The sequence below is a fragment of the Balaenoptera borealis genome (assembly GCF_965194805.1).
Source record: "Balaenoptera borealis genome assembly, chromosome: 20".
Classification (NCBI taxonomy): Eukaryota; Metazoa; Chordata; class Mammalia; order Artiodactyla; family Balaenopteridae; genus Balaenoptera; species Balaenoptera borealis.
The window spans coordinates 47,445,065-47,458,597 of NC_138879.1; the positions used below are offsets into that span (position 1 = coordinate 47,445,065).

The window sequence follows — 13,533 nt, forward strand, 5'->3', positions numbered from 1 at the left end:
TTTTGTACCGAACCTAGAAACCCCGGTGCCAGAAGGCATACTTCCCTGACCTTGTTCAGGAGGAGATCCGCCGTCCTTGGCTCCTGGACACCGTGTGCTCCATACTCAATTACTTTGTGGCTCACTCCACTTTACTTGGGGTGAAGAATAAAGTTCATTTCATTCTCACAACTGAGGATTTTGTAACCCTGGGTAAAGTCTGCTGAAGAAATGCCAAATTAGATGTAAACGGGCTGATAGGAAATTATTTTGAGTATGTATTGGGAGGACACCTGTGTTTTCTCCAAGGGCTAATGCGAGGCATGTTTGTCCCTATTTCGTTTGCATTATTGTCTCCCGAGGCCACTTGCAGACCGGTTGACGTCTGTCTTAACCCTCCTCCTTTTTCTCCTGTGGTTTTTCACTGTTTAGGTGAAGGAAATCACCCGCGACATCAAGCAGTTAGATCACGCCAAACGCCACCTGACCACCTCGATCACGACGCTGAACCACCTGCACATGCTGGCGGGCGGTGTTGATTCCCTCGAGTAAGCACGTCAGCGGTCCCTTTCGGATCCACGGGAAATAAACGTGTCACAGAGGAGATGGCACCGTAGGTTTATTTACTTCTCAGCCAGGAGAGTCTCATCATCCTGGCCCACTTCCTGCAAAGCAGTCTCAGATGTTTAGTCACCACTTTGGCTTTGTGCCCTCGGGTGCTCAACGTGTAACAGACACCCGAGACTTTGAGCTGAGGGGCAGGGGAGTCTGAAGGGGCCCAAAAAGCATGCGGAGAATGACTTCAAGAGCAGAGGTCATTTCCGTGTGGTAGATCTCTACCACGGAGGCTGACGAGGCAGTGTAGGGCTGTAATCACGCCCCCAGCCTGCGCATTGGCAAGTTTTCCTGCTTGTGTTGGGCTCAGTTGCACTGTCGTTGAACATGCCTTATGGAAACATATCCTTGTACCCACTTTTTTCTTTTTTTTTCCACCCACTTGTTCAAAGGCAGAAGCTTTCTGTTTGGCTTATAAGGGAACTATAGGGAATGGTACATGAGAACATGAGAAACAGTATTAAAAGGAAGAGTTGGTTATTGACCACAACGAAGCAGTATCCAAAGTTGGGGCGAATAGGGGACAGACTCCTTCCTGGTCTCTCCCACACATTGCATGGTCTTCAGTGAACCCTGGCCTGTTCTCCTGCGAGCAGTGATCCGAGAGGTCAGCAGGCCCATGTCCTTGTCCCTTTCCCCAGGTGCTCAGTGCTTTCCAACAAACCAGCAGACCAGGCAGTGGTAGCAACGTAACTCCTTGGCTTGAACTTGATCCTGTCTTTTTAAATGCCTTGTAAAGGAAGTCATAAATTATACATTTAATTTAAAAACCCAATCCTAATGAAAATTTTAGATCTAATAGTTTGTTCCTTCCTTGCTGTGTGTAACTGTTGATTTTATCAGCATCCTTTTATTTAAGCTTCATTAACCTTAGCAGCAGGGAAACTAAACATACCTAAACATACACAGAGTTGCTTAACATTGGCTTAAAGTCTACAGATTTGAGTTAACATGTAAGTGCATATACGTGCTCTTTGTTGTGTCCTGAGATGTGTTTGGTTTGCTCAAATGCCGTAACCCTCAAATAGTAACATCCCGACCCCTGCTGTCTGTCAAAAGCCAACTAATCCATAATACCCAACCCAAATCCCAAATCCCAAATCCATAGTCTTCCCAGATTCCCCTTCCCCCACCCAGGGAGACTCCATCACTCACACATTCTTTTGTACGTCCCAGAGCACATAACTTGGACTTCTGTTTAGAGCTCCATTCATCCTACTTGGTACTACTTAGATGTGTCCTTGTCGCTCTCCCTTACTAACTCCTGTCCCCTTAAGGATTTGGACCCAGTCTTATTTTTTTTCTCCCCCAGTGCACAGCACCATATATATTCAGTGCTCAGGAAATGCTTATTAAGTTGAGTTGATGTCTATTTTAGAGCACAGAGTAGGTTGGTCCATATCTGTATCTTGTGTCCTTAGTGTTTTTCTGGAGTCCTCAACTTCCTATTTCCTTGCAGAGCCATGACCAGGAGAAGGCAGTATGGAGAAGTTGCTAATCTTCTTCAGGGCGTAATGAATGTTCTGGAGCACTTCCACAAATATATGGGAATTCCACAGATCCGGCAGCTTTCTGAAAGGTAAAACGTCATTGGAGAAAACGATCTTCCCTTTTAAGAAAAGGTGGTGCTGGGAAGTGCTTAAGCACTCAGCTCAGGATGTTCATTGTACAATCTCACTGTGGGAAGGAGCCTCAGAGGTCACCTGATCTGACTCTGTCTGTTGCAGACGTCCCCTCTATGTCCCCTCACCACCTCCTTACCATGTCTTCTAACACTACCTGTGTTAGATAGTTGCTGGCCTGGTTCACTGGAGTGAACCAAGCCCACGTTCGTGAGGGCAACTGTTCCAGTTGTCTGTTTCCTTGTAACAAACCAACAAAACCCAGGACTTCGTGGCTGATGACAACAGTTATTTCGCTCGTGTAATGTAGGCTGGCCCAGCAGGGCCAGCTCATCTCTGCTCCGTGCAGCGTCAGCTGGGGCAGCTCCACAGGGGACTGGAGGATCCGTTGGTTTAATCTCATGGGTGGCAGATTGGTGCTTGCTGTCAGCTGCGAGCTCAGCTGGGTTGTCCTCCCTGGGCTGCTTGGGCTTCTTCATGGTGAGGTGGTGCTGGGGCCATGAATGAGCATGCCAAGAGAGCCAGGTCTTAGAAGTCACAGAGAGTCGTTTCTGTAGTCACAAGCATGTCAGGATTCAAGAGGAAGGGATATAGCCTCCGCCACCCCCAACGGGAGGAGTGTCAAAGTCCCATTGGTATAAAGAGCACGTGGGGGACTTCCCTGGTGGCGCAGTGGTTAAGAATCCGCCTGCCAATGCAGGGTTCGATCCCTGGTCTGGGAAGATCCCACATGCCGTGGAGCAACTAAGCCCGTGCGCCACGACTACTGAGCCTGCGCTCTAGAGCCCACGAGCCACAACTGCTGAAGCCGTGCTCTGCAACGAGAGAAGCCACCGCAATGAGAAGCCCGTGCACCGCAACGAAGAGTAGCCTCCACTCACTGCAACTAGAGAAAGCCTGCAGCAACGAAGACACAATGCAGCCAAAAATAAATAAATAAAAATTTTTAAAGTATTATTAAAAAATAATAATAAAAAACGAGCACGTGGGATGAGAGATTGCTGTGGTAGTCTTTGCAAGTACAGTCTGCCCTTGAACTTCAGATGTGACAAAATGATGACTTAGCCTCTTTAAATTTGTTCTTTACTTCCTATTCTGTTGAGTTGTAATCCCAGATTCAGAGCCAGTAGAAAGAAAGGCAGATGCTTAAAGAGAAGGAAGATGAGGATCTGAAGGAAGATAAGGGGTGGGGAATTTAATGCCTTTTCTGTTAGAAGTAGCAGCAGGGAGAATACTAAGAGACAGTCAAAATTGATGGATCCCAACCTTTTTTTGGCAAAAAAGAGGAAACGAAGGGGCTGGTACTCAGCAGGAGCCATCATTTTCAACTCTGCTTTCTCATGAGGCCTGATGGCTGCAGGCCTCTTCTTTTCTAAGTTACTTTATTTCTAATTATGTAAGTAATACACATATACATTTTCTTTATTAGAAAAAAGTCAACATACAGGTGAAACTTAAGTCCTCTTTAACTATACCTCACACCCCAGTGCTACCCATAGAAGTAGTTACTATTATCAATTTAATGCTTATCCTCCAGATATTTTTCTGTGCATTTTAATAAATCTATAGTTTTAGATTGTGGGTTTATTTTGCTTTGTTTTGTTTTAAATGATCTCATAGTGTATGCTTCATTCTGAAACTTTCTCTTTGTTTTTAGCTTAGCAGTGTATTCTAGAGGTTTTTCCACATCAGTGTATACAAACCTATCTCATTCTTTTTAACAGATGCATAGAATTCTGTAGTATAACATACCACAGATTATTTAACCATTTTCATATCACTAGGCTGTTTGCTTCTAATTGTAAAAGTATACTCCCTTTTGCACATCTGCAAGTATTTCTCTAGGATAGATTCTGGGTGATAGGTCACGTGCATTTAAAATTTTAATAACTGCTGCCCCTTTGCCCTCCAAAGAGGCTTTATTTATTTATAGTACCATCTGCATAGTGTGTGAGTACCCATTTCCCCATATCCTCAACAACACTTGATATTGTCAGTTTTCCTTTTCATTTATCTGATGGATGAAAAATGGTACCTAGTTCCTTTCATTTTCATTTCTCTGTTAACTAGTGAGATTAGTTTCTTTTCACTTGATTATAGGCCATTTGCATTTCCTCTGTGAAATGCCAGTTTATATCCTTTGTCTGTTTGTCTGCTGAGTTAGTTATCCCTTCCTTATTGATTTGTAGGAGTTCTGTATGTATTCTGGATACTAATCCTTTGTCAGATCTGGCAGATCTTGCCTGTAAAACCATCTAGGTGCATCACCTGTTTTCAAGGCAGATCTTTGTCCTTTCAGTTTCTTCAATGGTAATTGGTCTATTCATGTTGCCTACTTATTTTTTTTCCTTTTTAAAAATTGTGTTGAAATATACGTTACATAAAATTTACCATTTTAATAATTTTTTAGTGTACAATTTTGTAGCATTAAGTATCAATAAATTCACAGTATCGTACAACCATTACCACTCTATTTCCGAAACTTTTTTATTACCCCAGACAGAAACTTTGTATGCATTAAATAATAATACTCATTGCCTCCTCTTCCCTGCCTCTGGTAACCTGTGTTCTATTTTCTATCTATGAATTTGCTTATTCTGGGTACCTCATATACGTGGAATCATATACTATTTGTCCTTTTGTGTCTGGCTTATTTCATTTAGCACGTTTTCAGGTTCATCCGTGTTGTATCATTTATCAGAATTTCATTCCTTTTTAAGGCTGGATATTTTATTGTACATATAGACTATATTTTGTTTGTCCATTCATCTGTTGATGGACACTTGGGTTGCTTCCACCTTGTGGCTGTTGTAGTGTAGACTAAGCAAATCTGTCGTCTGGTGCCTATTAAAAATCTGAAGTCCATCTCATTCTTATTCCTTTATAAGATAATCTATTTACTTTGTTCTGGAAGCATTTGAGATTTGGGGGTGGGAGAATCAGGAATTTCACTAGGACATAAGTCTCTTTTCATTCATGTTGCTCTGTACTTAATTGTATTCTTTTCTTTTTTAATATTGTATCTTAATTTATTTATTTATTTTTTGCTGTGTTGAGTCTTCGTTTCCGCACGTGGGCTTTCTCTAGTTGTGGCGAGCGGGGGCTACTCTTCATTGTGGTGCGCAGGCTTCTCACTGTGGTGGCTTCTCTTGTTGCGGAGCACGGGCTCTAGTACATGGGCTTCAGTAGTTGTGGCATGCCGGCTCAGTAGTTGTGGCACACGGGCTCTGGAACACAGGCTCAGTAGTTGTGGCACATGGGCTTGGTTGCTCCGCGGCATGTGGGATCTTCACGGACCAGGGATCAAACCCGTGTCCCCTGCATAGGCAGGTGGATTCTTAACCACTGTGCCACAGGGAAGCCCCCTTAATTGTATTCTTAATCTGAAGACTCATGAGTTTCTTAAATTCCAAGAAATTGTCCTCCTTTATTTCTTCGAGTAGTTTTTATGCTTTGTTCTCTGTGTTCTCTCTTTGTGGAATCCCTAGTACATGAATATTGGAACTTCTAGATCTGCTGCCTTGTTTCTTAATTTTTTTAAATACCTTGTATCTTTTTGTTGTGTTAAGCTGAATTCCTCAACTCAACCCTCCTGTTTTAATTTATCCTTCAATCTTGCCCATCCTGTTATTTCGCCCAGCTGTTGAGTTTTTATTTCAACAATCCAACTTTAATCTTCAGGGTATCTAGTTGATTCTTTTTTCATGGGCATAGTATCCTCTTAAGTCTCTCAGGGAGTATAATCTATGTGCGTTTTAAAGTTCTGAGTCACCTGTTCCATTTCTCTGTCCTCTGATGTCAGGTCTTTGGTTTGCTGAGCACGATGACTCTCTTTCTTGGTGTTTGCACTCTTCCAATATTTGGTGATTTCTAGCTGATCGCTCAGTTTTGGCTCTGAGATTCTCTGTCATTCTGATCAGGGATGCTCTTTTACTGTCACCTGCTTGTGAGGGGGAGGCGGGATGTGCCGCTCGGCTACGTGTGCCACAGACTGTGCTTCTCAGGTGAGGTGGAGCTGGAGCTGGGGGAACTGCCAGGTGGGATATGCTGGTGGCTTATCTTCTGGGCCCGAGGGCTCCCTGATCTGCCTGGATGTTGTCAGCCCTCTGGTCCCTGCTGGGCTTCTCAGACCCACACCCATTCCTGACCTGAACATTCAAGGCAGGGGTGAGACCTGGGCACTGGCTTCGTTGCTTCTCTTGCAGGACCCCAACGTATCCCTCCAGCGGTTCCCCGGGGCCCCCCTCCTGCTCTGGTATCCACTCCCCTCATGTCCTTCATCTTTGAGAAGCCATTTTAGGCAGGGGTTTCCTTCTTCAATCCTCTCCTACCAGAGTTTCTAGCCTACCACTCCTTTTCTTGCCCAGTTCTGGATTCTTATTAAAATCTTTTCATTATTTCTGAGTTTCTGGGACAGGAAGGGGAGGAGTTGCACTGCGTGCTCAGGGTGCCATCTTAGAGGTGAAATGCCAAGGAACTGTTAAGGAATGTTGGAACAGAGCTTGGCGGAATACTCGGGAAATCACCACCCTTTCCCTTATCCTTCCTAAACCCTTCACACTCAGAGCTGGCTGATCGCCATGTCACACTGGGGATGTGAAGCAGCCAGGAGAGCAGACAGACGGGGCTTTGTGAGCTGCAGGAAAGAAGGAAGCTTGGCTGGAGAAGGCAGACTCGCTCTCAGTGGATGGGGGGGGGAGGAGAGGCAACATCACCTCCCCTTACCCTCCTGATAATCCAGAGTTGACCTTTTTTCCTGTTCACTTGTTCTTCTCTTCACTCACCTAATAGATACTTACCACACACTTTTGTATCCCAGGCCCTGTGCTGGGGGGCTGAGGGCACAAAGATAAGAAACACATACTCTCTGCCCTCAAAGCGCTCACCATTTTTATGAGAGACACTAATAGAAAATTTCAGTATAGGATGGATATAGTGTATGTACAGGCACAGCAGGGAATTGATAGACTGACCCTTCAGGGGCCAAGGATAGGGGTCATAGAAGAATTCAATTTTAATGTGATCTTAAAAGAATGGGTAGGATCTTACCACCAAGACAAGAAGAGAGAGGGGGGGAAAAATAGGAGAGAGAGAGAACATCGAGGTACTTGGGGAGACAGTGGAAGGTGAAAGTCTGTCTGGGTAGGCAGGGTCAGATTCTATATGCCTCGCTAAAGAATCCGTTCTTCATCTTGTGGACAATAAAAGATTTTAAGCGGGGAAAGGCATGGTCTCACTTGTATTTTGTAAAACTCTTGTGGGTTATAGGTACAAGAGACTGGAGGTTGGGGCTATGTTCTGGATTAGAAAAGATGAAGACCATACCATGACAGTGACCATGAGGTCAAGGAGATGTGGGGAAGAGTAGGTTACCCATTGGTTGCGTGAGATGGGCATTGTTGAATGGCAGGAATGTGGCAGAACTGAATTTTAGTTATAAAAAAGCACCATAGGGACAAACAAGAGAATGCACTCTTTTAGGATTCCTTTCCTTTTAACATTTTTTTCAAAGAAGTGGTTTTATAAATTTGAAGGAACTTTGTGATCACTGCTGTAATAACACTCCCCTTAAAAATAGAAAAAGATAACATTCTATCAGTATAGTTTGGGGCTCCAGCCATTCATTATCATGTAGGGTTGCTGCAAACACAGGAGGATTTACTTTTCTTATAGTTCATTTCACAACTTCTATTTGTAAAAAAAAAAAAAAATGTGTTGATTAATAGAGAATATATACTATTAAGTAACACGAAAAATAACGGAAGGGAAGGAATCTCTCGTTTCCAGTGTCTGACTACAGTTCTTTTTCAAGAGGTACTAAAAGTTTGAGCAGAGTCCAGACTTCTTATTTTTAGCATCATTTCTGGTGAATATTCCTCCCTTATGTTTACATAGTGATGGTAGAACCATCTGGAAATGATAGAAATAGCTTGTTTGTTTGGGGGGAGGGGAGAAGGCAGAAGAGTTAACATCCTGCGTGCTGCTTCAGCTTCTCTAACTTAATAGCTTGCTGTCTGTAAACTGTGGAAGTCATACAAAGGGTTGTGTTCTGAAATCTTTGCCTGTACATTTGAAATATGAAGTTCATAGGCTTGGATTTGAATATAGCTGTTTCTTCCATCTACCCTTCTGGAAAATGCTTAAACGTTAATGTAGCGTTGAAGGAAAGATTTTTTTTCTTTAATGTCATCTTTACATTTCAGATCCTCTGGCTTAAGAATATCCATGAAAGCAAATGTGTCTAGTAATCAGTCAGTATTTCCTGAGGAAGAATGGAAGATTCTTGCATTCCTTGAAACCCATGAAACCTTTGAACTGAAACATATTTTTCAGGGCTATTTCTGACCTCTTATACATGACAGGTACTTGGCAGGTTGAGGGGATCATATGGCTTAGTGATCAAAGAAACTAAAGTGGAGAATGAAAAGGGCTGGCTAATCAACTATACTTCAATAAAGTTTGAAAAAAAAAGAGAGAAAAGGCCTGGCTAGCTGTGTGACTATGACAGAAAGAACTTAAGTTTCAAAAGAAAGTGTAAGGGTTGTACTTGATGATCTCAAAGCATCCCACTGAGTCACTCTAAGATTCTGGGTTGAGATTCTGTCTATTTGGAGATGGAGCGTCTGACTAATCTGACTGACTAACCATTCTGTCTGGTACAGACTCTGTATTTTGGGAGGTCAGTTTATTGCGAATCATTGAGGGTCTTTTCTTTAGGACTGTCATTCGCAAGGTATTGGAAGCATCAGGGTTATTTTATCCATAAATGTCTAAGTGGTTTTCATAGTTTGCTGTCCCTCTGCTGCCACCCCTTATGAAATCTGATAGCACATTTAGGGAATGACGCCCTTGAACAGACCTTGGTCACATGGCGTGGAGGATGCTAGGAGACAGTTGGTTCACCTTCCTTTCCGGGCAGCACAGGGAATCTTTCCTCTCCTACGAGTGGTCAGCACTGAGTTGTCACCACCCAACCAGGCCGAGCTTATTTGGATGCCAGGAGGAATTGTTATTTCCCGTCTTCTCTAGTAGTGGTAGGTTGATTTTCCTAACAATGACTAGGAAGTCTTGGTAGCTGAACTCACATATATGCTCCGCTAACAGAGTCTGTTGCTCCATCTCTTCACAGTAGGAACTTACTTTTCATCTTTGGAAGAGGAAGGAGTATAAAGGAGTGAGACCGAAGCTGTGTTCTTTTAAGTATGTTGACGTCTTTGTAGGATCCTGCTCAGGCAACTGATCGTAAAGACTGCTCTTGACATCTTACCCTGAAAGTGCACGGATCATGGTTTGGGTTTATAGATGCCATCGTTATTGTTAGTAAGGGAAATGGTTTCTCTCTCATCTGAGTCACTGGTAGTAACTTCAGGAACTATGCTTGGAAACATTTATGTGCAAAAGCTTATTATTCTGCTCCAACATTAATTAAACATCCGACTTCCAGTCACCTGTAAAGATGGATGCCATTGCCAGCTAGCGCTGTACGATGGGTGTGGTAGAATAGTATTGGAGCGGATACTGAAAGGCATCTAGTCCAGGCCTCCATCCCCACCCTCTTATTTCACAACCATTCTTAGTCGTGGCCCACATAGGGGAAGTGGCTTAATTAGGATTACACGTAGCTCACCAGTGGCACAGCTAAGTCTAGACTATCTCAAGAGGTGACCTTGGGAATGGATTGAAGAAGAAGGCAAGGGGGTCTGCAAATCACAGCCTGGTACTTCTGTATTTATCATAGGCTTTGGTTATCTTTTCAGGCACCCCAATTTCTTTTTTTTTTTTTTTTAATGGATTTTATTGAAGTGTAGTTGATTTACAATGCTGTGTTAATTTTTGCTGTACAGTAAAGTGATTCAGTTATACATGTATATACATTCCTTTTTTTTTTTTAATTAATTAATTTATTTTGGCTGTGTTGGGTCTCCGTTTCTGTGCGAGGGTTTTCTCTAGTTGCGGCGAGTGGGGGCCACTGTTCATCGCGGTGCGTGGGCCTCTCACTGTCACGGCCTCTCTTGTTGCGGAGCACAAGCTCCAGACGCGCAGGCTCAGTAGTTGTGGCTCACGGGCCCAGTTGCTCCGCAGCATGTGGGATCTTCCCAGACCAGGGCTCGAACCCGTGTCCCCTGCATTGGCAGGCAGACTCTCAACCACTGCGCCACCAGGGAAGCCCTACATTCTTTTTCATATTCTTTTCCATTATGGTTTATCACAGGATATTGAATATAGTTCTGTGTGCTATACAGTAGGACCTTGTTGTTTATCCAGTCTATATATTGGGTTGGCCAAAAAGTTCATAAGATCTTACGGAAAAATGTGGACGAACTTACCCAATATAATAGTTTGCACCTGCTTATCCCAAACTCCCAATCCATCCCTCCCCCGCCCCTCCTCCCCCTTGGCAACCATAAGTCTGTTCTCTATGTCTGTGAGTCTGTTTCTGTTTCATAGATAGGTTCTTATGTCATATTTTAGATTCCACATATATGTGTTAGCATATGGTATTTGTCTTTCTCCTTCTGACTTACTTCACTTAGTGTGGTCATCTCTAGGTCCATCCATGTTACCTCAGGCACCACAGTTTCAAATCTGGTTAAGAATATGGAGTTAGGGGATGGTGGGCTGGGTAGGGTGACAGAGGCAGAGCTGGGACCATCTTTATCACTGAAGTGCTCAGGAGCCCTGAGAATAAGACTGTGACTGTTCCTGGCGGGGCTGGAGCTCCCCCTCCAGGAATGATCCTGTGGCTTAGGAGGGAACCTGTGCTCTCTGTGCGCTGCCAAGGGGAGAGGAGGAACAGAGGGGCCTGAGGCTCTGGAAGCTCCGTCTTGTGACCTGGCACCAGGGCAGTCTGTCTGCCTGGCCTGTTATGTGGAGTCATAAGACCTTGGAGGCAACGGTTTAACAAAAGCATGTTCTCTTCTGTCCTGTCAGAGCTCACACTCAAGGAATGTTTCCTGTGGTCCACTGGGCAACTCTAGATGGATGGCCCTGATTCTGCCTGGGGGGCTCCTCCAGTGATAGCCTTATCTCTGTCATTTCTAACCCCCTCGGAAGGTGACTAAAGAGGCTGCAAACCCACCTGTAAGAGTGGTTTTAAAAGTTTTGAAGATAGTGGAAAAACCCTGGAAAGTATTTGGAATAAGGCATAATTATAACTATGCCATAGAAAAACCAAACTGTTTTGGGTCCTGACTATCCCCTCATTAAAAAAAAAAAATCTGAGTACGTCGCCAGGCACTGCCTAGTAGCCAAAGAAATTGTGGTTTTGAGCTGTTCGCTATTTCTAGAAACTTCATAAAGTTAATTCCAAAGTAACAGGGTGGAGACCAAAAAAGGAAGAACGTTATTTTATGGTGCTTTTAGCAAAGATAAAATATTTGCCTCAGGCTCAGGGCCGTCCAGCTCTGAGGACGGCTGGTGGGAGGCATCCAGCTCCTGGGGCTGGTGGAGGGCAAGCTCCTCGCAGGAGGCTGACCCGTAGCTCCTTTCCCTCCCAGCTGCTTCTCCTTCCTCCTCTTTCCTCTCAGCTGACAAATATTTCTTGAGCTCCTCGCTTCCATACAAACCACCGTGTTCAGGACCGACTTCCCTGTTCTAACTCATGTTCAGTATAACTCAGTTTTCATCTTCACAGTCTTCTGAGAGAACTTAAATCTTCATTCAGTGGCCTTCACCCTCAATTAGCAGTTCATTTTATCATTTGGATCTATTTTGCTTTAGAAAACATTCTTTTTGTTATCTTGTTAAAACTTGGGATCCTGATATTAGTTTGCGGGTTGAAAAAACAGCGACTCTGAAGCACTGTGGAGCCCTCCTCCCATCCTGTACTCCACGGAGCTGGAGAGTGGTTATACCAGTAACCCGAAATGGATTTATATGTGATTTGGGCATTATTATATAGCATTTTCCTGCAGCATAACTACCCCCTAATGACATTTTGTAAAGATTAACATATACTACCTCACAACGGGTGAGAGGTGGCCTAGGAGAACTTTGGGATGTGGAAAATCCGTAGTGAGAATGAATCCGATGCCTGGGTCCTGGTCATAAACCTGCTGCTAACTAATGTGTGACCTCTCTTATCTAGCCACCCCTCCCCGCTTCCTGGATGATCCCTAAAGACTTCAACAGTTCTAACCCCTACGGATCTGTGCATAACTACTTACGGACATTTGGAAATTGATACCAGGCAATGATATGTTCTCTTTTCCCTACAGAGTGAAGGCCGCCCAGACCGAGTTAGGACAGCAAATCCTGGCTGATTTCGAAGAAGCATTTCCTTCCCAGGGTACCAAGGTATTGTTTTGCCTTTTCCCTTCAGTCTTTGGATATTATCACCATTTGCGCCTGATGCACACTCACTGTAGCTACTGTTCATTTACCATTCCAGAAGCGTTTGCCAGCAGCCGTAAAGTCTGTTTGTTAGAGGTTCAGGGTAATGAGACCATCCTTGATTTTAAATATCCCAAAGCGACAATGATTCCCCATCTGTGTCCTCCCAGCATCAAAAAGTGAGGATTTGTTTCAGTTTAATTTAATGTGTGTCAAACCCAAGATGTCTGCCCAGTAAATTCCTTCTTTTTCTCATGGCTATGTTTTAAAAAAATAATAATAATAAAAATTTTTTTCAAGCCGCAGTGTTTTTTAGGATCGTTACATAACTTTTTGGTTTCAGTTTGGTGACGAGACAACTGGGAGGAACGTCCCCAGGCTTATGTAACTCTCGGAGTGACACAGTTAGGAGGCTGGCTTTTAATGATCCTGTTCTTTGGGGTTAATCCCTTTAGCTCTCACTGGTAGCATAGCTGTTTGTGTTGTGTCTGCAAAGCCCACGGTATTTCACTTGTGAGCTATTGGTTACACTTCTCATGTAGCAAGCTTTGCCTCACTTGGCCGTCACCGTGCCGGGGTAACTGCCGGGGTAACTGCCTTCAGCTCCATCCTGCAAATTGTAGCAGACATAATCTTAATGCTTTGCATGTGTTGGGGAGAGAAGAACCCTCAGAAGCTTTTTTCCCCCTCTATTATTTGAGCTATTTCAGGAGAAAGAACTGTGCAGTGCAGAAGTGACCCAAAGCACACGCCGGCAAGCAACACTTGGTGGGTGGAGATGGGGGGCGATATATGTTCGTTCACCGAGCCAAGGAACGTTTCCTGGATCTGCTCTATAATTCAATAACTGGAAATATCTTAATCGTTTTTCTTTGCGCCTCATAAAAGAAACTTAGGAAGTAGGTGGGGGTAGCAGCCCCAGCTTTGTAGATTACCTTCTACAGGAAACCTGCCTCTGATTTTAATGTCATAGATTCTGGCTGAC

General features: G+C 43.9%; 1 protein-coding gene across 2 annotated transcripts in view; it reads left to right on the top strand.

The window, feature by feature from the left end:
- VPS53 (VPS53 subunit of GARP complex) overlaps positions 1 to 13,533 on the top strand; it is a 125,469-nt gene that overhangs the window by 33,424 nt on the left and 78,512 nt on the right. For both annotated transcript variants that reach the window (XM_082370608.1, XM_082370609.1), the window contains 3 exons: positions 412 to 527; positions 2,054 to 2,173; positions 12,434 to 12,512. In XM_082370608.1, coding sequence (XP_082226734.1) covers positions 412 to 527; positions 2,054 to 2,173; positions 12,434 to 12,512 — 315 coding nt within the window. The remainder of the gene's footprint in view (positions 1 to 411; positions 528 to 2,053; positions 2,174 to 12,433; positions 12,513 to 13,533) is intronic.